General features: G+C 40.9%; 1 protein-coding gene across 1 annotated transcript; it reads left to right on the top strand.

Annotated features, from left to right (window-relative positions):
* Positions 1-99: 99 nt before the first annotated feature.
* Positions 100-26,551, top strand: slc41a1 (solute carrier family 41 member 1). The gene is made up of 11 exons (XM_023955112.1): positions 100-297; positions 3,323-4,379; positions 10,832-10,939; positions 16,291-16,362; positions 17,516-17,660; positions 17,781-17,927; positions 21,348-21,495; positions 21,673-21,752; positions 22,408-22,542; positions 22,627-22,775; positions 23,074-26,551. The coding sequence occupies exons 2-11, from the start codon at positions 3,897-3,899 to the stop codon at positions 23,257-23,259; spliced, it is 1,653 nt and encodes a 550-aa protein (XP_023810880.1). The 5' UTR covers positions 100-297; positions 3,323-3,896; the 3' UTR covers positions 23,260-26,551.
* Positions 26,552-26,558: the final 7 nt, after the last annotated feature.

Below are 26,558 nucleotides of genomic sequence, written 5' to 3'. Positions count from 1 at the left end.
GATCCTCCAGCCGTAGGCGCGCGTGCGGAGAAGAGTTGACCCCGCCCCCCGCCCCCCTAGAGTCGCACGGGCTTAGAGAGATGCGAGTCCGAGCGGAACGCGCGCGGTGGGGGCCACGGTGCAAATGTGACGAGGTCGCGAGAGCCTGGGACAGGCGGGAGGAAGGGTTTAACCATTAGCCACGAGCACGCATTAAGACGGGCTGCGCAGAGCTCGTGCCGGTCACATCGCGTGCGCATCTGCGTCCACGCCAGGAGACGTGAGGACAGCGCGCCACGACCATCTCTCCACACTTAGGTAACTTTTCAAAAACTTCATCCACTGTCTTTTCTTTTTTTTTTTTACTTTTCTTCATCATACGATAAAAGGTTGCAGTCTGCCCCGCACGCTCCCGCGACGATGAAGGAGATTTCTGCGTTCATCCCGGCGACTCCCTGACGCTCCAGACCCCGCACTTGTTTAAATGAGCAGCAGAACAGAACAGGAGGGCTCGTCTATTCAGCCCTGAGCAGGGGAGCACTAATTTACGCCTTGGCCATGTTGGGTTCGGGTGGTGTTGGTCCTGACTACTAAGCAGAGGATTGTTTCAGCCGGAGAAAGTCTGAGCGCGGATGTCGTAACATCCAGCCGGAGCAGAAGCGAGGCGCGCGGGCCCGAACACTGGCCTTCAGAATAAAAGCAGAACTTTCACGGACCCATCAGGTGTTCAGATGTGGACTCTGATCAGGTTGATACCACTGATCATCCCTCAGGTGGGGGTCTGACAAATGATTATAATAATAATACTTTCCCTATGCTGAAACATTGGTTAAGTAATTATTTACACTTTCTAAAGATGTTTTATCATTTTATTGGTGTTTATCTGCTGAGGAGGGACAAACTTACCTCTTACAATAATGGCATGAATACTGCTGTTAACAGGTTTAAAGTGATGCTTTGGAGGTTTTGGTAGAAATCAGACTACATGAGGAAGTCCAGGTAAAGGTGGAAGCTGTAAAAGTTCTTATTAAAGTCACTCTGGGAAACCTGAACAACAGGAAGGAAATTATGTACAGGACTTTTAAAGGGTAAAGCAGGGGTCCCCAAATATTTTCCAGCAAGGGCCACTTGACGTTTCCATTCTCTGATCAGGGGCCAGGGTCAGTTTGAAACAGAGAAAGTGTGACAGTCGCATGGGTGCCAAAATGTAAACTGAAAGCCACACATAACCAAATATTAATAACCCAATCTGATATTAAATACTCCTCTTTGGGTTCTTCACCAAAAAAAAAAGTTACAATAATCAGCAAACATATAATAATACTATTTATGAAATTAAAACAAAAAACCATCTTTGGGGTCTTTACATAAAAAGTCAGGAAATATTTAGTAACAGTATTTTAGATTTCAGAAAATCAATAACCAAATAAATATTTGTGGGTTGTTAACAGAAATAAAGTTTCTGTTGTCCATGCACAATCTTAGGTAAATGCTCAACTTCACTTGTTAGAGCAGAATCTCTTAAACGACTTATATGAGTGGTCGCATAAGGTTTTTGTGTTCTTTGCTAATAGTTTTGGAGGTTTTCAGGAGGCTAGCCTATAGTAGACACCACTCTTTGCTCTCTCTGATCAACTCCCTAGGTTAAATACCCTGCATTCTGGATCAGTGTTTTTCCTACCTAACCTTTTTATCATTTTTTGTTTTGATGGGGGTGTCACGTTCAAGTTCTATGACTGGGGCAAAGTTAGGTTGCAGTAGCAACATTTTTAGCTTAGATGACGTTTCAATTCAAAAAAGCTTTATTGATGTGAGTAAACAATACCAGGGATTCCGTTTTCTATGCTTTCATGAATCTCGATCACGTGGCCAGGCTAAAAATAAAATAATAATGCAAAAAAAAGGGTCTCTCTCTCTCTCTCTCTGGTATCGTTCAGGGGGGCCGGGTCAAATGGGTGGGCGGACCTGGTCCGGCCTTAAGTTTGGGGACCCCTGGGGTAAAGGGACACTTTAATTCAAAATAAGAGCTCTTGTTAACCCATAAGAACCCTTGGTGACATCAGTGTATTAGAAGAGCAACATTTATGTGTTCTGAGGACCACTTGGTTGATTGGATCACACCATTTTCTTTTTATGAAAAAGGGGTCTGGAGTTTTATAATGCAACAGGGCCGATGTCTGGCGCTGATGAATAAAGGTACATTTACCAAAGCCAATGTTTAAAACCTGCCTAGCAACCAACTTGTTCATTTGCAAAAAAGATGTTCTTCTTTGCTTTTGCCTTCCAGCTTAAGGGGTCGCCATAGCGAACCTTCTGCTTACAGGATGCTGTTAATTTGAAAACACTGGATCACCCTCATATAGTTGAATTTGGCTTGCTGAAGCCTTCAAACACGTTTTTGTGCCAATCAGTTCAAAGTTTAGAAAGTTTCAAATACTATGCCACTATTTGAGTTTTAATTTCTTACATCTTTAGATTAAAAAATCCAAAGTGCCCAAAAAGTTATAATTTTTTCTCTTTAACCGGGTCATCATTTTTTAAATGTCATACGTTAAAGTTAAATTGAAAGTCTTTATAGCAACTAGTCTTTAGCTTTGTGAAAAGCCACATGTATTTGGATTAAATGATTTAGGTTGAGTTCACAACAAGTTGAACAAACGTTAAGTATCTGCAATTTAAAGATTTTCTTACGGTAAAGCTAGCGTCTTGGCGAGCCCACAACCCGAATCATTAAAAATCTTTATGCGTCTATAATATACTGACAACATGGTAGGTTGGGTATGCCTGATAGATTGTGTCCATTCTTCATAATCTTGATTTTTCTGAAGGCAATTGGTCCATAGCAACTGTAGTATTTAGAATTTATGATTTTGATAAATAAATAAAAATTCTATTGATTTTTTTCATGTCTCCAGGTGATAGTAAAAATGTCAATTTTTTCCCCATTAGTCAAAGTTGCCTTTCTGATATGACCCGTTAGTTAGCATACAACTGAGCATTTCTCCATATGTGGCTCATAAAATAAAAACTTCTCTTTTCTTTCTTTACCATTATATCTGTTATTGTCTCCAAGTTGGCACGCGTTTTCAAAAGTTTTAAGGCATTGTCATTTCCAGTCCCTAAGGACTTATTTTTAAATGTTTCGATGTGTCGAATGTTAGAAACTTTTGTTTGCTCCACTATGTCATGTAGGAAGGGGGTAAAGTCTTTGACACTCATTAGAACTTTCTGAGCATTTCTGATTTTTTTGTTGCATTCATTCAGGAAAGTGTCTCATGTTATCCTGGAAGTCGTCTTGTTCTCTTTCAAAACTAAATCCCTTGTGAATGTCCTCTCTTTTCAGGTGTCTGCCTGTCCTTTTGGGCAGCAGGTAATTCAATCCCCAGCAGATCTTTAAATATCTTCGTTGGAAACCTCCCTGTGGCCACACAGTGTAAGGCGAAACCCCCCCTCCCTCACTAGCCAGTGAACGGACCAGTCCGTACTTGAGTCTGCCTCCTTCTACACCCTTTAAGCGACTATTTAGGACCGACCGCGGGGAAAGGTTGCCATTGCCCTGAAGAACATATTCTTTTTAACGTTTTGACTAGTATGTCTTTTTTTTGCCGGCCCACTCTGAGCACCTTGCATTGAATGGAGGACCTACTGGTTCTGCTGCCAAAGCACCGACAGGAACACGGGCTCTGCAGACGCACTGCCGCCGCCTTTCTGGACGTCTATTCCCGCAAAGTGCTTTTCTCCCCTTTAGCGTGGGTTCTAACTACCTGCCTGCTTCTTTAATGGGATAAATAAAACCTGGGCTGAGCAGGTTCAAGACCAGAGCAGGTGACCGTTTCCCTTCTGACTGCCCCAGAACCATTGGGCCAAGGTGAGCTGACCTTTTCTTGTCAAGTCTACTGTCTTTCAAAGGCCTCCGCATGGTGCTTTGGTCGAAAGAACAAGAAAAAGTCCCCGACATCGACATGTCCTCGGGGGCCATTGAGATAAAGAAAGAGGGAGGCCCCCTCACCCCGGCCTTTCTCAACTCCAACTGCACTGTCCACCCACTCATCCTCTCCAACGGCCCGGAAGAAGTGAGCCCAGGAACGGGGGGCGAGTTTGAGCTCACGGAGGTCTCCTCGTTAACGGAGAGAGCCTGCGAGACGGTGGACGAGGAGAGGTCGGAGAGTGTAGTAGCAATAGACTGTCTAGACAACGTCAAAGGTCAGCGAGAGGAGGATGCGCTCCTGGAGAATGCGAGTCAGAGCAATGAGAGTGACGACACCAGCACCAATCGGAGCCCTGAACCACCGGCACCCTTCAAGGAGAGCTCCTTCTCCATCGGTCTGCAAGTGGTTTTTCCCTTCCTGCTGGCCGGGTTCGGGACAGTAGCTGCGGGAATGGTGTTGGACATCGTCCAGGTAGGTGATCTTGATTTATAAAGAAAAAGGTAGCAAATTATCACTGTTTTACTTAAAGTAACAAAACCTTTAGTCTTGCATGATCCTGCTGAAATTCTGTCACAATTTCAGCTAAATTTGTGAAACATTTTATTGGAATATTGAATTCTTCGTTTTATACCCAATTTGAGTTTCAAAGGTTTTGCAGCAACTGAAGTGAGAACAGTTTGAGACATGTCGAAGCCTGTTTACCATTTGACAACATCTGGAAAACTCTTACATGAGTCGTTTAGAATTTATTTGGAAACAAACTGACCTCAGTGAAAAACTCCCTAAGATGGAAGTCGAAAAGGTAGAAAATATTACAAAGAGTTGTATTTGAATGTTAGTGTGCTACCATGCGGATGTCGGTAGCATAGAGTCGGTTGCTAAGCAGAAGAGGAAACTCATTTTGAGGTAGAGACACAAAAATCCAGACAAATACTTATTAGCCATAGACAGCTTCCAAGTGCTGTTTAAGCGGTAGGTGCGTGCTCTTTGCGTACAGATTTGCCCATTTTTCGCCCGAAGACAGTTAATATCTAGCCATAGGAGCAGTCGTGCCTAAAGATTTATTAACGACTAGTATGGCGTAAGGGCACCGTACAGCAGCGTCACTCGCATGTCATAAGTGCATGAAACTTACATTAACTTTAGGAATACTTCACGATATTCTTACCACTGGCACAACAATGGAACACACAATTTTCAACAAGCCTTAAATGAACTCTAAGATACAGTACACCTGCAGTCCCCTTAAAGTGTGGTCGCTCCTCTCTACGACCCTCCACGGGCCAGAACAACCCTAAAACATGCCCATCAGCTTTAGTGATAAACAACTCATGGTCAATCAAAAACATTGTTTGACAGATTTAAACTAACTGCAGAATCAATCAAATTCTTACAGAATCCAGAAGATTTTAAAGAAGGAGGAATTTTATTCTGTTTTTTAGAACCCTCAAGAGAAAACAAACTCAGTGAATGGAAAAAATAGAAACCAATGTCTGAATATTTGTTATTCCAAACGTTGAGCAAATAAGGGTTTATTCCTCTCTTGCTTCATACATTTGATATCATTTCTGTTGCCATGATGGAAAACAACCAAATTTAATGTTTGATGAATACTGCTAATCCTGAGTGCGGGGAATCGTACCGTCGGAAACCCCCTGTAAGGTGTGAATGAATGGGTTCTGTGGGACCCCCCCCCCCCCCCCCCCCCCCCCCCCAACCACCTTGGCATGCGTCTGTTACTCTGCTTTTGGAGCTGAAGGGCAGCGCGGCAGATCCATGTGATCTGTTTTTCCTGCTGCACAACATGCCTGTCTGCTTGCAGTGTTGGCACAACCCGACCCCCCATTGCGTCTGACTTGCAATGACCCATTGCGCACTAGCCCAATTTAAAACGTGACACACTTGGATGATGATATTTATTGTTACAACAAGAAGCAACTGGATTCCCCCGGAGCCTCCGAACAACAACAAACATGTCTTGATTTAGTTCTTCCTTTCTTTTTTTCTTTTTTACCGGTGACTCCGTGTGTTTGATGTTAAAATTGCCTGTAGATGAAGTTTCTGTGTCATATTTTGACGAAGTCAGCTGGTAATGCAGATCAAACTGGATGTGTGAGACTTTTAGTGGACTGGTACATTGTGTTCATGCATACTGATGCCAACATGGTGGACCCTCACAAACTGGGCACAGAGAGGAGGGTTGGGGGTGGGGGTTAGTTTTCTTTCTTTGAGCACCTGAAACGGCAGCACACTGCAGCCGAGTGAGAGTGATACTCAGAGGGAGAACTAAACGCTCACAACTCCACCAAGGTAGAGGACTTTGTCGCCTTTCGGCAGCTGAATAAATAAAATAAAAAAGATGGTGGGAGGCCAGGTGAGACTCTACCGAAAAGGACTGTCTCGGACAGTTCGGCTGAACATCTAAGACGGCGCCTCGCTGCCTAAATCTCCCCCCTCCTTGACAGTGGAAAGCCAACTCAGCTAATCCCCCTGCCCCGTCCTTGCAGGAGGGTAATCGTTCGACTCAGTCTCTCTGTCTCTCTCATTAGTTTGGTCAAAACGTTGCAGGTTCTCTGCTAAAAGGGAACCTGAGAGCTGCAGCATGGCAGTTCAAGAGTCCCAGCTTTGACCTGGATGCTCCAATGGAGTTTCTTTGAAATGTGGGTCCTGAACTTTTGGTCACTTAAAAAAACACTGTGACATGCACAAAAAGCCTCTGTTTGGCCTTATTCCCACACAGAGTTGGCTTGAAACAGGACTGTCCAGGCTGATATAGAGCAGAGAGTCATCTGCATAGTTGTGCTCTGAGGCTTGGCAGGAGAATCACTTGAAACTCAGATATTTTTGCACACCAAGGGTGACAAGCTCAGCTGGACTTAAATGTTAACAACCCAAGAGAAGAAAAGCAGGCTGGATGTAAATAACCTATGAAGGTTTTTTTTACAGTAATTTTTTTAAGCGGGAGGTTGATGAATGTGAGACGAGATGAGGATGAGATTGATTATCAGAAGAAGATAAACTGGTGGTGTGAGGGGGAACAACAGGATACCAGATAATAGCTAATCCTGTTTGTTCCTCATAAATCAGCTAACAGAGGCTAGCTGGCTCAAACGGTTGGATGCAACGGCTGATTGATGCTGCTTTTTGCCGAACTCGTTTATAACTGGTGACTGTAACAAAATATTCGCGTTTGCAGAGAAGTCTCCAAAATGTCTCAAAATGTCTCCTGTCCCTTTTTTATTTTTTGCATTTTGCATCTCTTATCATTGACATTTTAAACAATTTTAAAAGTTTGCAAAAAAGTTCAACTTTCAAAAATCTGTCTTGTACCATCTAGTAAGAAAGTGGAACAAATGTGAGACAACTTTGAGAAGAGTTGGTGAGAAAATTGAGACTGATGGGCAAAAAAAAGAGAGAATTTGAAATGAAAGGGGGCGGACTTGAGCAACATTTGAACATCATTTAAAGAAAAATGTTGCTCAGATTTAGTTGTAGGTTTGTAGTGAACCAATTAGGGCAACTACCAAAGAAATATGGTTAAGCTAGACGGTCTTTAACCCTTTAAGACTGGAGCTTTAGCTCCAGTGTTGACATGTTTTGGACTACTGTGATTCATTGAACCTGTTCACTCAACTGATGTCATTCCAGCGGATTCTGAAGCGGAGAAAAGCAATCTTGCGCTGATATTTATCACTCTACGTTAGTATTGTGTTGCCTATCTGAAAAGCCGCTTTTCTCCGTGTGAGAATCAGCAGAGTCCATTAATCGTGTCAGAGAATAACGGTAGGTTAAAGAGCGTGTGTTATTTAAGTGTTGCCGGCGACATCTCCAGTGTTAAAGGGTTAACTAAGTTTGCATAAGTTGCTTTTATAAATTCCTTTTTTTTGCTCTGAAAATATTGGGGCAGAAAATAATCTGCTAATATATAAACTGATAAGTTAATGGTTTAAGTGTTAAAAGTTTGTTCGTTTTTGCTCCATATTGTCTGTAAAGGTCACCGAAGCCCAAAATGTCACTTTTCCTTCCCATAGTTTGTGTCACAACTCTAAATCTAACAAATAATTGCGTGTGTGCCTGTCTCAGAGTCTAGCCGTCTAGCGGTTTTTTTTAGGTTCCGACACCATTTCGGCCTCAAAAACAAAACATCTAAAAATACAGACCACGGTTAGCAGGAAGTTCAAGTTGAGACAAAGGTTTGACCACAGACAGTTCCTTTCTGCCCGCCACATGGTATTTTGCTCCAGCCACATCCACCCGCTTGGTTTTCACACCGAAGCCACTGGGAAACAACATTGTGGGCTTGATTCCACCAAACTGAATCATGTGTGGAAATGCTTGAGTCACAGCATGAGGCTGTCAGGCCAAGAAGAGCCAGTAGCTTCACAAATACATATTTTGCTAAGGTTGTGCCGATTGTTTGCTTTCTCTCCTGTGTTTCATTCAGTTTGGGTTTTTTTGGTGAATTCTTTCATTCTTCCTGCGTAATTACCTTAAAATGGTCCACTTCACGTTGTGTTGCGCCTCCCAACCCATGTACCTTGCCTATTTTATTAATATTTTAAAAATATTTTAAAACATTAATTGCACTTGAGCCGCGAGCAGATAATTCATTTCATTCAAACCTACAAGGAAATTTGAGCCACATTTTCTAGAATTTTAATAACTCATGCCCTTATGTTGCACAAGTGTACCTAGAAAAGATTTATTTCTATTATCTTTTAAACTATTTTATTAGCCTTCTAAGTGGTCTTTTAGTTAAGCTTATGTCGTTTTTAGACAAAAAATGTAAAACCTATAACTTTTTCTAGGACATATTTTCTCCAGATTGGCAGTATTTTATCAGAAATTTACCTCTGCGTTGTGGACGGAACCGTTGGCATGGAGCAAGCCCCTCCCCATTGCTGAGAGCTCTTTGTTATAAGTAACTGTTCTCCTGCTAGCTTACAGCCCCTCACACCCCCAACCTAACATTAGCGGTGCAACAAAAATGGCGAGCAATATCAGAGCTATCCAGCTGCACAGTTTTGAGCCAGATGCCAACTTAGAGGAAAACTAAGATGGTCAGTTGTCTATAAGTGAGCGCATCAGAATGGAGCAGAGCAAGGAGCTTGTGGCCCGCCCAGCCTATTTTCTATCCAACAAATATGATCTTTTTCAAACTGCTGTTTTTCCTCCCGAGTCACACTGATTTGAATAATTCCTCAGAAATGCATTTTTTTTCCGCCTAATTTTTCTTTATTTGTCCTCCATCATCAGAAAAATGCCACAAGAACATGTTAAAACACCAATAAGAATTTATCTGAGTAGGTCTTTCAGATTTGTTTTACTATAGACCTAATATTTTTGTCAGTTTGGCCTTTCTTTGCTGCTGCAAGTTGCCTCGTATTTGCTATTGGCATCTGGGATCCTCATGTGTTCACGCATGAAGCCAGACTTCACCATCCAATGCCGTAGGATCAGGAAGACGACGTCGACCCCACTGGCCGTCATTTCTGTGACGCCGCTGGACGTCGCCGTGACATTGCGCTCCAAGCCCCAGTGCAGCTTTAGTACAGCCAGTACAGCGATCACAAATAAAAATGGGGCCAGGTTACTCAATTGGGCAGCTCGACCGTCGTGAGGCTTGCATACCAGAGCTCCTATAGGTCTGCACTCAGAGTTGTCCAGTAGATTTCCTGGAAGCGAGGAGGCGGGCTTTTGGCTGCGAGCCAGGGTTCCATGGACACAACAACATATATCACGGCGGGGGAGTCAAAGAGGGAGATAGACAGTTGAGGAAGAAGTAAGAAGGGAGAAAGCTTGAAAGCATGTGGCTGTGAAAGAGGAGTGCTCACAGAGGTGCTCACAGGGCCGCTGGGTTGGCAGGAGGCAGGGAGCCAAGGCCAGAGGACTGGTTATTGGATAAAGACTCTAAGGCAGCGTAAGAGGCAGGCAAAAGGAAGATTGAAGATTCTGCGCCACACCTTCAGAGCATACTGATGTGTGGACAACATTTCTTATCGCTCTTGAACATCTGGTGAGAACAACCCAGTGACACTAAGAGAAGACGCTAAAGCAGTATCCACAGTATCACTACCCCCCCCCCTCACACACACTTTAGTTTCTCCAGCGGGTCTTTCCTCTGTGTGAGCTTGCAGAATATTGATTCAGCTCAGGCAAGAGGGAACTTTTTTTGTTGTTTTTCTGTGGAAGGCCTAAAGGGAGCAACTCAAAGATAAGCACTTTTGCTGGAGATAGATCAATTGCCTCAGCAATCGCTCCCCTCTTGATTGCAGGAACCTGCTTTCACTGCAGGATGCCTAATAGAGGAAGCTCTTTGCTATAACTGCAGGCACAGAGGGAGTCGTCATAAAAACAGCTCTCCGGGAGCTGGCCAGCTGCCACACTCAAGGTTATCGTGGGTCACGTCCAATAATGTCAGACAGAAGATTCATTAAAGTCTTCAAAAAGGAGCCGTTGTCTCACACTAGTGTTATGAATTTAAAGGGCTCAAGTATTGGTGTTCATTCTTCTCCTCAGCCTTTCAGAGTAAACTATATCCATATATATGATGATATATTAACTTTGGCACACTAAACAGCGATTTTTTAAAAATTAAATATGAGTTGTTTTCGCGAGTTGATTTTCCTACCCGGAAGTAAGGCGATTCAGTCTCATGATGTCTATAAATGTTCTTCAACTACCAAGTCAAGGAACGTATGGATAAGATCTGCGTAAGGTACGAGCTTGGGTTTTAAAGATTTCAAAATGTTGTGCAATTATAAAAAAAAATAAATTAGAATCTGTTAAATTTAGGTCTACCATTCACAGTTTTGGGCTAAATCCTTCATGCACCCTCCTTCAAAAGTTCATTAACTGTTCTGTTCTCATTTGAACACGGTGTGAACATATCTAATGATTTCCATCCGATTGTGTCATTACAGCACTGGACGGTGTTTATTGAGGTGTCGGAGGTGTTCATTCTGGTTCCTGCATTGTTGGGGCTCAAAGGCAACTTGGAGATGACACTGGCCTCCAGGCTTTCCACAGCGGTAAGACACACCATGTTTCCTGTTTGGGAATCGCACCATCATCACTTCTTACAGACAGACAAAAAAAAACAAAAAACAATAGAAACTGTTCTCCGCTTTTATAATCAGATTCTATGTTACACCACTCAATTCAAAGACTGAGAAATAACTTGATCGCCTATTTTGATAAATCATTTATAGGTGGTTCATATCAGGTTGGTGGTCAAATCCTTACATCAAAGGATTTAAACAGAAACGGTTCATTTTTTTAAAAGGAAACTGACCACCGTAGACACATATATAATTGAGAATTCATCTCTTTAAATTAAAAAATCAAAACTGAAGGGGGACAGGCACATTGACAGAAAGTGACTCTGCCCACCTCAATAATATTCCAAAAATGGGCAAATAGGCGGGACTAAGTGCAGCAGTGAACCAATTTGGTAATCCAACTGCCAAGCAGAAACGACAGCTGTAATAATTTACAAATGTTAGCCCTAATAAAACGATATATTTTATATTTTGAACATGGAGATCAACGGGCAATTGTTCCCTTTTGCAACCAGCCTCTAGTGGTCATTTGAGGATTTGCAATATTATGTATTTCCTAGTCAGGTGTGAATCTGGTAGCTGTTAGCTTAAGTAGAGACTTTGCGGAAGCAATGCGTCAGACAGTTCAGGCTTCCACGGTGCGTTAACTTCGATAATGCTCACTTCGCCGGCCATTATCACTTTTGTAAATCAACCCAAAGCTGCTTTTCCCCGCCTCAGAATCTGTTGGAATCGCGTTGATTACGTAAAAGGTCGATGAGTTACGGTAATTCAATGGGCGTCAAAGAGTTAAAAAAACGAATGAAGCTTTATTTATAAAGCACTTTCCAACTCCCTCAGGGTACCAACATGCTTTACTATAAAAAGAGAGAGAAAAACTAAGTGTAAAAGTAGGCAGATTAATAACAAAAAATCTATGTTGCATCCTAAATTACCAACCAAACATGCACAAAAATGGTAATGATGCTAAAAAATTATGTTTGTTGATTGATAGTTTGGTTGAAAATTTAAAATTATATGAGTAGCTGACAGAAGTGTCACAGCAATTCAGAAAATTAGCTTAAACCAGAAATAAAAGGTTAAATGCTGAAGAACGCCAATAGGAGGCCCACTGTGTAATTGCCTTTAAAATCTGTAAAAGTTGATCAGCTGAAGGAAAAAGTGAAATGACATAAATTTTTTAAAAAAATATGTGCACTAAATTACTTTGTGTATTTATGTTTTAAACATCAGTCAAAAGAGAGCATATCCTAGCACCTATGGGGTTTAGACCAGCATTAATCACACAGTAATGAAGTCATAAAGGAAGTCAGCGCCTGAAGAGCTTTTTCCACATTAGTAAATGTTAAAGTCGGGACTCTGTATCAGTGGACAGTAAACAACAGGTGAATACTTGGAAACCGTTGCTGGGTAACAGAGGGCTGCTGGGAGAAATATCACTCTGACGTAGCACACCTTAACCGCTGAGTCTAAACCTGAAAGACATTCATTGTTTTAACTAATAATCAAGTTATGAACAATTTTTGTTTCTGAAAACTTGTCTGTGTGGAAAGGAGTTGAGGTTTGTAACCTGAGCCGGAGTTCCTGTCAAGAAACACATCAAGAGGTAAGGTTGACTTTCACAGAGGACCAGCCGAGGACCTTTTATAGAGCTACCAATAAGAGATATATATTCCTGCGCAGGCCAACTCGCATCCATCTCCAGCTGGCCGCAATCCAGCGGCCGTCCTGGTACATTGCTGCTGGGCTGACCCCAGCAGGACCACGTTTCCCTCCACGCTGTTAGTAATAATGAGCAGATTAAGTCCACTGCAAGTTTCCTAATGCGCTTATATGATTGCAAAAGAAAAAAAATTGTAATCCCTGTTTGAACAGCTCGAAATGTAATCACTGTTGGCAGGCTCCCCCGAAAAATGGAGGACTTGTCAGGTTTCTGAGTGTCTACTGTAAACCTGATGAAACTCACTGTTGTCATCCGTGATCTTCACAGAACACCAGGTCACGGTTGTGTGACCCCAATGTTTCTATATTTTCTGCTTTCTTTGAACTTTTTCACAAAACTGCACGTTTTCTATGAGTTTACACCATTGACTATATGAGAACTTAACTGAGTGACCCCTCCCCCCTGGCATTCCAAACAGGAAGTACCCGCTGGCTCCGAGACGCTAAACTCCCATAAACTTCTATTAAGAAATAAACAGCTATTACTCAGTCAACATCTTTCGCTATATCCGAATTCCTTCACTACTCACTACATAGTGTCCGAATCTAAAATCTCAAAATCAAGTGCCCTAGAAATTTCCCAGAACTCTGCAGAAAAACCAATGTGCATTGATGCTCACTAGAATGACAACTATAGACCACAATCCATTGCATTTGAACAATTTTTGAGAAAAAAATGTATTTAAATGTATTTTTTTAAATAAACCATCAACATTTTCATTTTCAGAACACAGTGGATTCATAAATAGTTGGCATAAATACTCGTATTGATTAGATTTTCACTTTGTGAAATTGGTGACTTCATATTTGCTGTTTAAAAAAAAATTAAAAAGGAGTGAGCATGGTGTCCGAATTGCTTTTAAAATCCGGGGAACTAGAAAGTCCAGCAGTGGATAATTTTTTTTAGTAGTTAGGGACTAGGGAGGGAATTGGGACATAGCCATGGAGCGCTTTTAAGTGGTACAGGTGTGCACTTCCAAGAGTGCCATAGAAGCATTGACTCGGACCGATTTGGACTAATTGCTGCTTATTGACGTCTTCTGGCTCAAACATGGCAGTGTCCTCATTGCGACAGAATTGACCTCTTTTTGCCGGAGCTGGAAGAAAACCATTTTCTTCTCATTCTGTCCAGTTCTCATATACAGTCAATGGTTTCCACCCACCTAAGACATATTTTTCATGGTCTGGCAACGGATGTTTGCTTGGGTCTTTTTTTGTTAGGTGATAGTAGAAGCAGTAGGTATAAGGTTACATAACAGGATCTGACAAGGAGCACATTCTTGGTGGTGGTTCCGGGTTCATCTGGTAGATTCACACGTCTGGTTCTCTCCTCGTAAGTCTGGTATTTTGTGCCACTCCATGGACTGGATGGTGGCATGTGGTTTGAAATGTGAGGGGAGGAAAAAGTCTTCACTCATTATTGCTCAGATATCCAGTGGAGGAACCAGAGCAGGTTTTATAGGAGTTAGGAGTCAGGACTGGTTGTTTCAAATCATCCTGATTGCTCTGATACAGATTTATTTTCCCTCCATTTGTGACTAAACCCGAGAATGTCTTTAAAGGGTTAAGGACTAACCTACTTTTCAATAGGGAACAATTATTTTGAAAGCATTTGTCTTCCCCAACCACATCAGTTTAGAACCCTGCAGTCAAAGAAACAAGTGATCATCTGAGAGGATGTGAAGGTGTTAGAATTAACAAACACCCCTCAGCTGTGCTTCAAAAGTCTCTAATGTTCAACCTTCCCTCTTGGTATCTTCTCCATCTTTGTCTTTCGGCTGCTCCTTCTCTGGCTCACCCCAGCGAATCATCTACCCCCACCTAACCTTCTTCTCTGCATCCTCCTCACTTGCATATTCATAGCATCCCCCCCCCCCCCCCCATATCCTGCACTTCTGCCTTTCCTCTTCCCTTTCTGCTGAAAAACACATCTTCTTCTCCATCTTTGACCAACAGTAGTCTTGTTACAGCACCGAAACTGGTGGTTGTTAAGTATGTTTGACCCTTTTAACACCGGAGCTTTAGTCTATGTACTGCTGTTCATTGAATTACTGCAACACATCCACTGTTTACGCAATTATATTAAATATATATATATATATATATATATATATATATATATATATATATATAATGTTAAGACAATTGACGTAAACCAACCCAACTGTCTCTACGCAGAGAAAAGCCACTTTTCACAGAAATGCAACACTTTATTACCGCATTGGCAGAAAACTGCTGTTCTGAGCTTCAGAATCTGTTGAAATTTAGGCTAATAACGTAAAGACGCGAAGTTACAGAAGAGAGCATTTTATTTCATGTCTCTGGCAACATCTGTAGTATAAAAGTGTTAAGTATGTTCGTCATTCACAACAGATTTAGCTTTACTTCTGATGCCGGACACAATCGTCTGCATTTTAGCCGAACATGGGACCTGCACACCAAAGCACTGTATCGCACCCCCTGGTGGTTGCATTAACGTTTAACAACATTCATATGTACTTTATTAATTTAAAAAAATAAACTAAAAGCCATGTTGAGTAGGATGTTTTTTATGTTGCAAAGGCTTTTTTTTTTCAGTTCCTCGCTCATAACTCGATAATCCTAAATTCCCTTTATATAGTTATTATGAGTCATTAAACACTCAATTAAATGGTCGGTTTGGTTAAAAATGTCCTGTAACAATCACCTGGATGTTGCATCATAAGCTGTGCTGGAATATGTTAGTAGAGATGCTCATTATCAGCTCATTTTTTTCAAGTCAAATCTAGTCATGAGTCTAAGTCAAGTCTTGAGTTGTAAAGTTGTTATAACTGTATGAAAGGTTTCAGAAAATCAGCAAATAAGTAAATAAGAAAAAGTAACTACAAGTTAAGTGTCTTAACAAGTCTTATGTTTGGTGGAAAGTATCTGAATGACAACGGTCATGACAAACTAAGTCAGTTCTGATATCGGGTTGGTTGTGGTGCTGATGCTACCCAGCCACCACTTTGCTCTTTTCCTCACATTTACATGGAGTAACTATGATTGTTATTCATTTTTGGCTTTTTAATAGTGTTATGGATCAATTTGTTGTATTAGTGAATGCACACAGAGCAAGTTTCATGTTCAGTATGTCCTTCATACAGTGGATGTGCCACCACAAGAGACAGCATTATAACATTTCTTTTTAACCCCCCAAGTTACTTTTTTATTATATGTTTTATTAAATAATTATAACTATCTGGAAAAAATGAAAAATTCCTATCTGGAGAAATGGATATAATAAGTTTCAAATTAAAATATGTCAGAATTCACATTTACTCTGCAACTGTGAATAAATCACCCATCAGAAAAGGATGGGGGATTGGATAATGGCTTTGGACACACAGTAAGCCACTGCGACCATAGCCTCTTGACTCTGTAGACCATTAGTGTGTGTGTCAGAAGAGGAGAGATGACATAAGTGGAGTCGGCCGCAGGCTGGAGGGTCAGATCAGAGTGTCTTTGTCCAGAGAACTGAAATCCAATTGTTCTGAAGGGATCAAGATACCAAAGCATGTGTTTGCACTGAACAACACGCAAACAGGGGAAATGATGATGTGCTTTGCTTTGTTTTTCAGGCTAATATTGGTCAAATGGATACAGCCAAGGACATGTGGAAAATGGTTATGGGAAACTTGGCCCTAATCCAGGTACACCAATGCAAAAAAAATACAAGTAAATTGTTTATATCTCTTTTTTGTGGGAAACTGACTGATCTCAAATCCACCTTACATACCAAAGCTGGATAAATGGTTTGTTTTGACTCAAATCAAATATTCAGATCACTGGTGGATGATTTTAAATTAAAATAGACAAAACCTGGGTACAGATTCTGCACTTTGGGATAAAATGATGGGACATCCATTTTAAAAAATATATTTTTACCTCTTGAGGTATGGTTCTAGTTAGGTTTTTCCCACTTAATATCCAACATTGTATAGCTGGATTTATATCCCAGTGCTAACTTTTATAAATTATTAGTATTTAATATTTATTTTCCCATTGTAAGAACATAAAATAGTATTAGCATAGCTAGTGTTTTACAGCTTCTTGGAAGTTTTCTGCATTGTAAAATGGTCAAACAAATACAGTTTGTTTATGACTTGACAATACAACTTCTTTGGCATGCTTATGATAATGTCATCAGCAAAGACAGAGGTACCCATCAAAAATACCAACTTTTATACTTCACTTTCTGTACCAGTTCTTAGTTAACAGAGATGAATCCTAGGTAAAATAATGAAACATGGGCATCACCAACCCTTTTTCCTAATCTAAGCTGAAGCAAGCTTCAGCTGCAACTCAGGTGGTCTCAAATTTTTTGTCTCTAGAGTAAAGATATAGTGAGCTAGAACAAGATTATGGTTTGTCTATAACCGCTGTGCTTAACATAACCTTTTTAAGTTTTATCCAAAAAATGTTATATATGTATTCTACATACTTATGTTACCTGTTGTGAGACAGTTCTGATTTAGTGTGAGTGTATCATATAACCAAGAGGACTGTACTTCCTAGAATACATGTAACATATAACCTTCTCCTATTTTAGGTAAGGGTAACTCTCACGGGGACAGACATGTGCTGTGGTTTACTCAGAACTAATGACTCTCTTTATTACTTGAAGAGATAAATATGGAATTGTGACAACAACAAACATTAGTGTTGTACTTCTTTGTGTAGTGTGTATTTAAGAAGACCATTAAGTGTGTGCAGGCTGAGATATTGGGAGGCTCTCTGTGTCCTATAAGCACACGTTGGCTGCACTGGAAGATGAAGCATTTTAAAGCGTGTGTGTTTGTGTAGGTCCAGGCGACAGTGGTGGGGTTCCTGGCTTCCATAGCTGCTGTGATCTTTGGCTGGATCCCAGAGGGACACATCAGGCTGGGTCACGCCGTGCTGCTGTGCGCCTCCAGCGTTGCCACCGCCTTCATTGCTTCCCTCATCCTCGGTACTCTCATTGCACTGTCTGTAACATGTGACCTTTTGTTTCTCCTTGCCTTATAGCAGAATGGTAAATATTTTAGGGAAAATCAAGTGACAAAAAAAAACTCTATTCCAACCCTTGTAGGTCTCATCATGATTGGCGTTATCATCGCATCCAGGAAAGTTGGCATCAACCCTGACAATGTGGCCACACCCATCGCTGCAAGCCTCGGGGACCTAATCACCCTTTCCCTACTGGCAGGCATCTCCACTGGGCTCTACAAGGAGCTAGGTAACACAAGTTTCCTTAATTGCCCCACACAATGGTCCAGTACTAACAACATTTTATTCTGCTTTTCTCTTAGAAAGTGACCTGTACTTGAATTTTACCCCAGGGTCCATTATGAGGAGCTCTATTAGATGAAGAGTTTGACAAAAGAAATGCAATTTCATGGAGCAAACAAGTGTTAGTTGACCTAATACCGAGAGGCGGATTTAGGTCAGGGGCTCTAAAGTCGTAAGGGGCCCATTTTTGGAGCATAAAAAATTACAAGCGTCAGCCCCGCGTAAAGCGCTGCTCCGCTCTCGCCCCGCTGGCTCTCCCATTTCTTTCACCCCTCACGAGGGAGATGCGGGGGGGATGCGTGCTCACTGACGTCTGGACCCGGCACCAGAGCTCTGCATTCGGGCTCCAGTGCCAGTGGACCGAGTGAACCTCTCTGAGCAAAGCAGCTGGATTTATTAATGTGTTTGAGGGGAGGGTGCTTTGTTAAATGTCCGTTTTGTTGTTTTGTCATGTGTGAGAATTCGGACTGCGAGCCGAACCGCCGCTCTGGGTTAGCGGCTGCCGGACTAACGAGAACAGAGCAGAGCTCGAGCCGCCAGCTTACACAGCCGTCTCAATCCTTAGAAACTTTTCAAAATATCACATGGAATTGTGTTTCCAGTTGTGCCCCGACAAAATAAAGGCTGATGTCATTCCCACACATTTACGTGCAGCCAAGCTGCAGATTGCAGCGTTTCCCGCATGGTTAGTCCTGGATTTTGTGTCCATCCTAATGTTGTTAGCCCGTGTTGTAACACCGGGTTCTTCCAGCTCCGTACTTCTTCCACAAAAAAAGCACTGACCACGCGGATTAAATATAAAATGATGAGCGAACAGGTGCTTCATAATATTCATAACATTAATGAAAGCCCGTTTGGAAGAAGATCGCCCCTCATATATAACCGAGCTGCTGCATAAATATATGTGACAGCAAAGGTTTGTTTACAACGGGACACATTTCCCTTCCGGTTTTTCGACACTACTGTGCATGCCCAAATGATTTATTCTGACCGAAAGTTTGACCCATGTGAACGTTTCTTCTAATCGGAAAAAGGTTTTCTGTGCCCATGTGCACGGGGGAATTGTAACCCGACAATTGATCCGATCAAGATATTCTGCCCATGTAACCGCGGCTATTGGGTCTGTACAATGGCAATTTGGGCCAAAGAGACCTTTTACTAGAAGTCAAGCAAGAGGTTTAATGGTGAGGTCAAATGACAGCTCTGTGAATCAAGCATAAATTAGTTTTTTTCTTTTTAGCCGGGCCGCAAATAATTTGTGACATTTGTAAAATTGAAGAGTTTCACGTTATGTCAAACTGAATAAATATTGCATGAATACGACGTAACATCCACGCAATGTGGGTTAAAATTAGTCGAGTGACACGTCTTAAAAGTCAGATTCTAATTTCTGTCTCCCATCAGTTGCAGATTATTTTTCATACGTTGCCAACCCCTCTCAAACGGTTTGATTTACAGAAACTAAACTAAGAACAATTTGAGACAATGTTGTGACAGTTCTTAGACAGATTTGGGATAGTTTTGATATTATTCTAAGATTATTTACGACTGTTATAAGACTGTTTCTACTAGAGAAATTTGTGACACCATCTTCTTTAAGATTTTTTCTCAAGGATGTTGTTGAATATATTTCAATTTCAGAAACGTCGTATTGGAGAGCTGCTACTCAAACAAAGGACTTTTCAGGATTTTAAATTGCTTTGGAAGATTCTTTGCAGAAATAATTTAAAAATTTAACACAGTCATAATAGATAACTTATTGCTAAAAACATTTATTGAAGTTTTAAGACTTTTTAAAGTTGGCAGAACAGGATCAAGTTTTTCACACATTGGTTTTTCAAGTTTAGATCATTTGGAAGTTTATTTGGTACTAGAAACTTGACAGATTTACACACACATCTCAGACCAGTTGAGAATTACTCTTTAGTGCTTCTACCCCTTGCACAGTTATACAATAGAAACCATGATTTAGTTCTAAAGTCATCAAGACATGAAAGCTACTTTAATGACCTCGGACTTTCTAAAAAACATCTTGGGTCCAGTTTTGGTCATCTTAGCTCAGATATATATTAGTTTGGTCTTCTCGGGGAAACCGAAGGAACGAGTTGTGGATTAAATCTATTGTTCTAGAGGCACCTAAAACATCTATTTGTGATGATAGTACAGTCATTTTAGGGACACCAAAAAGCAAGCATTGAATTGACTTTGCTGAGGACAACAATTCAGCAATTGTTGTGTTTGGTTGCTGCGTTCAGTGGGCTGTTATTTTATGTCTTTAAAGTCTCACTACGATCATCTATTGATCTGTTTTCAAAGCATTTCCAGTGGTCTTTTAATTATGATTATGGTGGTTTTTGCCACAATTAAAAAATCAGTGTCACTCTCTAGGACATAGTTTCTGCTGAGCGGCAGGAGTTTACTAGAGTTGTGGGTGGAACAACTCTAAGATTAAAAAAGAAGATGAAAAAAGCTTCTTATAACTTTTTAGCTCAGAAAATGATCTTGTCTTCTAAAAGGATTGTACTGGTTTACATCTTCCTGATGTTCAATCTCTGTGTGACATCAAAACTTTCTCTAACTTTCATCATATCTGACTAGAGATTTTAGTATAAACTTGTCCTGAATGCGGTGTTTTTGGGGGCAAAAGTCCCTAAAGCTTCTTGAGAAGATGGAGATTGCTGACAGCTCCCAGATGACAATCAAAGAAACTTTTTTTTGTTTAAAGTTGCAACGATAATCTCAGTGATGGAATCACTCAGGTTGCTATATTTTTGACTCTGCTTCAAAAAGCCTTTGAAGTATCAAAAGGGGAGTAGGAAACGTAAAATGTGTGAAACGCTGCGCTGCTTCTGGCTGTGTGCGATAAATAAGGATAAAAAGCCTCCCACGCCTCTTCTCGCTGTGCTTCAGGGCCCAGCCTCCAGTTATTTTGGCTCTATTGTTAGGTCTTTGTCGGTGTCTTCACCGGCGACACACCCGAGCTCCCCGCAGCTCCGTCATCTCCAGCCGCAGACAGACATAGGAAAGCAGCCATCATGTGAGTCCTGCCTCAGTCGGACCGAGCCTTTACGGTGCTTCTTTGAACGTCACGCTGGGCTGCTAAATTCAGAATATTTGGGATATTTTGGCTGCGAAAACACAGCTGGTGTCTGGGGCTTGAAAGTGATCCATCTCCCGCAGTGTGAGCCGAGCTGCAACACTGCCTCCTGCAGGAGGAGAGCATGTTTGCTCAGATTTTCTAATCCTTTTTAGTTCCATTCTGATTTTATCAGATTTTTTAGAATTACAATTGCTCCCTTTTTAAATTTTTGGTTTTTTTTTTCAAATTAATGTGACTTTTCTATGCTTTCCTTGTCTTCCGACTCAGAGTACAACGACTACGCCAACCCGCTGGTGTGTGCAGCGTTCGTGGCAATGTGCCCTCTGTGGGTGCTGATCGCCAGGAAGACCCCCTCCACCAGGGAGGTCCTCTATTCTGGCTGGGAGCCGGTCATTATCGCAATGGCGATCAGTAGGTACGTTTCATTAAAGTGGGCCCAACGGGTGATGGAAAATGGGCAACAAGCAATTAAAAACAAAAGTAAATCGTTTTTGTATAAGTGGTGGTGCGTTCATGGCTGGAACTGTGTAAGTGATGATGATAAAAGAGTAGACGAAGAGCTGTTTCATGAAGGGTGCTTCTCTTTTTTCAGTGTGGGAGGTTTGATCCTCGACAAAACTGTCACCAACCCCAACTTTGCTGGAATTGCCGTCTTCACACCAGTCATCAACGGTGAGCAGCTGAGAACTGGATCTGCAACACAGAAGTAGCTGCTGTCATTTTCACAACAGTATTGGGGCCATGGGCTGAGCTATAGGGGGCTATAAGACAATTTTTGAGTCAATATTAGTGTCATTTTTGACAAAGATTAAGAAATTGTTTAATACAAACTCATTTAAGCATTAGGAAATGCACCTCAGCTAAAAGAACTGCTGTTTTCATTTTAATAACAGTAACGATAATAAAACTCTTTGATAGACTTAGTATTTTTAAGCCTTTCTTTTGATCCTGCTGAATCTGAACAAGGGAGAAAGTGTGATCACGTCAGTCTGAGAAAAAGTGTATCAAGTGTGTAGTGAGGAGTTTGAGTGCTGAAACATTTAGAATAATCGTAAAAAATAAAGCTAACTACCTTGTGGATTTCACCTATTGCGGGTTATTTGTACAACGTAACTCCAGCGATTAACAAGGTATAATTGTAGTTGTATTGTGATTTTCCAGCAGAAATAGACTCCAGTAGGAAGTGGTTACCATAATGGCATTTCGATCAGAGACCACATGCAAAAACAGTTTTTAAACAGAAGTCGTTTTAAACTATCTCCTTTGAGTTTTTGTTGTTGTTGTTTGGCTCATTTGGCGTTTTATAATTGTTGTGTTTTCACTGAAGGTGTTGGGGGTAATCTGGTGGCAGTTCAGGCCAGTCGAATTTCCACCTATCTCCACATGAGTGGTCTTCCCATGGGAGAACCTAGCCCCTCCCCCAGGAAGTGCCCAACACCCTGCATGGCTTTCTTCAGCTCCAGTAAGTTCCTGTGAACTGGAGCCACGAGCAAATTGAAGAAGTGCAGATTTATTTTTATTTTTTTTCTCTTCTCCTTGGTTTCAGCGGTTAACTCTCGTTCGGCCCGTGTGCTCTTCCTCTTGGTTGCTCCTGGTCACCTCGTCTTCCTCTATACCATCAACTCTCTGAGGGGAGGGCACACCACCCTGACACCCATCTTCATCACCTTTTATCTGGCAGCTGCACTACTGCAGGTAAGCACACTCAAGTATAGAAAGTCATCAAGGCAAAGCTGCCTGGTTGAGGGTTTGGGGTTGTATTCCACTACAACGGGCCTTTACGTCCTCTAGAGTCCTAAAGCAGGGGTCGGATTTTAAGGTTACATCCACCTGGTAGGCGGTGCCATAGCAGACCCGTGACATATTGGAGAAATTATGTTCCAGCAGAACAAGAATGCACCAGGTGTATTACTGAAGACAGAACTGTTGTGCCTGTAAATGGTGAACGCATGACCACTCGAACATTAACTTATTTCTTTTCGACCCACCAAAGGTTATGATCCTCCTCTACCTGGCAGACTGGATGGTTAACTGGATGTGGGGGAGGGGCATGGATCCAGACAACTTCTCCATCCCGTACCTGACCGCCCTGGGCGACCTCCTGGGGACGGGCTTCCTCGCCCTCTGCTTTCACATGCGCTGGTTCATTGGGGACAGAGACATGAATGTGGGCGATTGAGCTGCAGAAACATTCAAAGAAAACCCCTCGGACGTACTGTAAGCGTGCATGGATGGACGACTTGGTCTGTGTGTCTGAGCAATCTGTCTGAGTGGACAAACTTAAGGGCTAATTGTCGTCATGGCTCAGGATGATCCCTGAGCCATGATATCCCACAGTGGATATCAGGATGTGGCTTACCTTCTCACTTTAGGGCCCAGAAAATCTAGACATTGCCTTTCCGTCACTATGGAAACAAGGATATCTCTTGCTAACCACCCAGCAAACCCCCAGACTCTACTACCCCTTCTGTATTTGAATTAATACCCATCCATTTTTTTTATTTTTGTTGACCGTGATTTTTACTGTTGGTTGATTATGAATCTGAATTGCTCCTTGTTCAACATGCACAGCGAGTCCTCATTATTTTCAATGGGGATGTTAGCCCTCTTTTTTTTTTAAAGCTTTTAACACTTGAAGCCACAGTGATGAAAGAGAATATATATATACATATATATTTGTGTATGTCTCAAAACAAGAATGTTTTATCACAAAGTGCTATGTACAGAATGAATATTACACAAAGTCTGGTGTAATTTAGCGCTTTAGTAAATATCAAAATTAATTCTTTTGGCCTTGTTATGGTATGAGAGAAGGCTGTGGTCTCACCACAGGGGACTGGACCTAAATTCTTTTGTAGCCTTTTCTCGTAGCTTCATTTGAGCACAAATATGGGCTGTGATTTTTATTTTTTAATGCTTCTGTCTTTTAGAATTGAAGAAAAGAAGCATCAAATTGAGGTCGATGCAGCACAGCACTCTAGGGCGCCTGTTTTTTGTAAATGATTAACTCATTAGTTTCTGCTGATTGATTAAAATTCAAAGATAGCTTGGCTACCAGATTTACAAATTAGGATGTTGTGAGAAAAACAAATCAAACAAAATATTTAAAGAATCAAGAATACGAATATAATTTATTGTTGGAGATTGCTCCAGGAGGAAACATTGCCAGTCCTTTTGTTTGAAATCACCAGCCAAACAGAGCAGAATTGTTTTTAACCATTTTAAGATCCTCCCAAAAACGAAAGACACTTCTTTTAAATCCATTTAAAAGTTAATAATTTGAGTCAACTATTTATTTTGTTCTATAAAATAGGATAAAAGATTAAACTCAACTAAAAGTTGTTAAGTAAAGCTAAATTTTCACCTCTAAAATGTGAGATTTTCAGTTTATCAATTTTAGATCCACGTCACCCTAATTCAAGCTGTTTGTAAAGCGGCCTTATGTGCTTTAAACTGATTAAATATTCCATAATAAACATAATATTAACTGCGACTATCAAACCTTTGTGGGAATAAAAAAAAAGAATGAAAATGAGTAACAAATTTAGTTGTGGCTAATTAGGATGCTAATACATGCCAATGCTAGTTAACCAAAAAGCTAATCAGCAGAATGAAAAGTACAATTAGCTCACTAATCAAATGCTAAAAAATGATTTATTTCTTACCTTTCAGCTTACTAAATAATTATTGACCGCTAATCATGTAGCTCATCAGCTAGCTGACAACTCTAATCGGTTAGCTATCTAGCAATGCAGCGGGTGGTTGAGTCTGCTAACCTTTTAGCTTAGCAGTTAGCCAACAGCTGTAGAAAGTTGGGTGAGTCCGCCAGGTTACGTTTTTTTTTTTTTTGTAATTCTGGTATAAGTCTTATTAAAATGAAGTTTAATAATTTATGGAATGAAAAGCGAAGTAATTAAAAAAACATAAAAATGGAGAAACTTTTAACTAGAAAACAAAAACTTTGGGATTTCTTTCTATGCTTTAAAAAAAAAAAAAAATTTAATGCACGTTTTGTTTTTATCTTATTTACACCAGAACATTTGAAATGTGCCAATTAAACAAACAAGTAGGGCAAGTAAAACAGGTAGAAGAAGAGGAGATAAAATAATTTGTTCATTTTAACTGCTCCAAAGCTTCCAGTGCTCATTTCTTGAGGTTTTTGTTCATTTTTTATTCATATTTGGCTTCATATTCAGAAATCTGACTTTTTTGTCACAGGAAGTTTTGAGGAAAGTTTAGCAAAACTCTGTAAATATAAGGCTGTTCATCTCTTTCTGCTAATGTAAAAATTACCCACAATTCATCCACCCTTGTCTCTTTTAAAATAGGGGCCAGCAGAATGCATGTGCGGGACACATAGTGCTAATGTGCAGAACTTGATCCTTTTGTTTGTTTAAAAAAAATCTTGGTCTTAAAGAGTTTATTTTAAATATGTTGAAATGTTTTGTCTTTCTTTCTAATCTTTGAATTAACTGTAAAACATCTTTTTGTGTGTGTGTGTGTCATAAAGTTCATCAACCACTTCAACTAATGCAAGAGACAGAGTACTGTAGTCTGCACACTACCAGCAGAGGGCACTGCAGGCTGTTTAGTGTCTTCTGGATGTATTTGATGCAGAAAAGTGGCATCTTTCCATTTTGGCTCGACATTATTTTCATTTTTTACCATCCATGTGCCGGCTTACTGTCTCCACATCAGCAGAAAGGTGTGAATACTTCTTCAATGGGGCATGTGATGCTATGTCTATTTATTTGAAAAGCACATAAGGCAAATTGTACATATGGTATTTATTCTATATATAAGGTTGTTTTATGTTGCCATTTTGGCTCAGTTTGGCACCATGTCAGACTTTTTTTTCTTCTTCATTTCGAGCCACTACTCTTTTGCAGAAACACAAAACGGCCTTAACAATAACAGAGCCAAGTTCGACTCAGAGTAACCCATCAGGAGTTAGGTTTGCCTCTTTAATTCGTTTAATAAAGGATGTACAGTCTGTTGATTACTTGTGATGCGATAATACTTTGGCAGTGGAAAAGTGTGCTGGTTTTTGTCAATGTTTTTGACCATGTGAGGGCTGAAGCTCCGCCCCCATTCCCAGCCTTCTGAGCTTGTTCCCAGCTGCCGCTGCCTTGTTAACCTTGGAACCCTCACGGGGAGCCGCGCTCAACTTCAGTTTGCTAACATCAAGATCAAACCTCTATTGTTTGCTTGTCAGCTCTAATTCCTTTGAAGAAAGCTGATGTCAAATGTTCCGGCTCTGGAGATGTCGCTCTGTATAACCTCTCAGAGGAAGAGGAATTGTTCGGGGGGGGGCACTTTCTGTATCTGTAATTTGCTGGAAATAAATGACTATATTATTTCATACAGTTCCTCTGTTTTAGTCTAGCTTTTGTTGAAATTGTTGCTCTTTCATCCTGTAACAAAAGTCTTTGCAACGATGTTTCTGTTCAATTAAATTGGCATAAAACATTCTCCCAA

The sequence above is a fragment of the Oryzias latipes genome, chromosome 5, assembly GCF_002234675.1.
Source record: "Oryzias latipes chromosome 5, ASM223467v1".
NCBI lineage: Eukaryota > Metazoa > Chordata > Actinopteri > Beloniformes > Adrianichthyidae > Oryzias > Oryzias latipes.
Note: the sequence above shows the minus strand (reverse complement) of the source record. Positions and strands in the feature narration are given on the sequence as shown.

Excerpts from the sequence above, each read along its gene's own strand:
- slc41a1 (XM_023955112.1), top strand. The coding sequence starts at position 3,897 with ATGGTGCTTTGGTCGAAAGAACAAGAAAAAGTCCCCGACATCGACATG. Across the intron at positions 4,380-10,831 it reads TGGTGTTGGACATCGTCCAG|CACTGGACGGTGTTTATTGA; the intron begins GTAGGTGATCTT and ends GTGTCATTACAG. Across the intron at positions 17,661-17,780 it reads CATTGCTTCCCTCATCCTCG|GTCTCATCATGATTGGCGTT; the intron begins GTACTCTCATTG and ends CAACCCTTGTAG.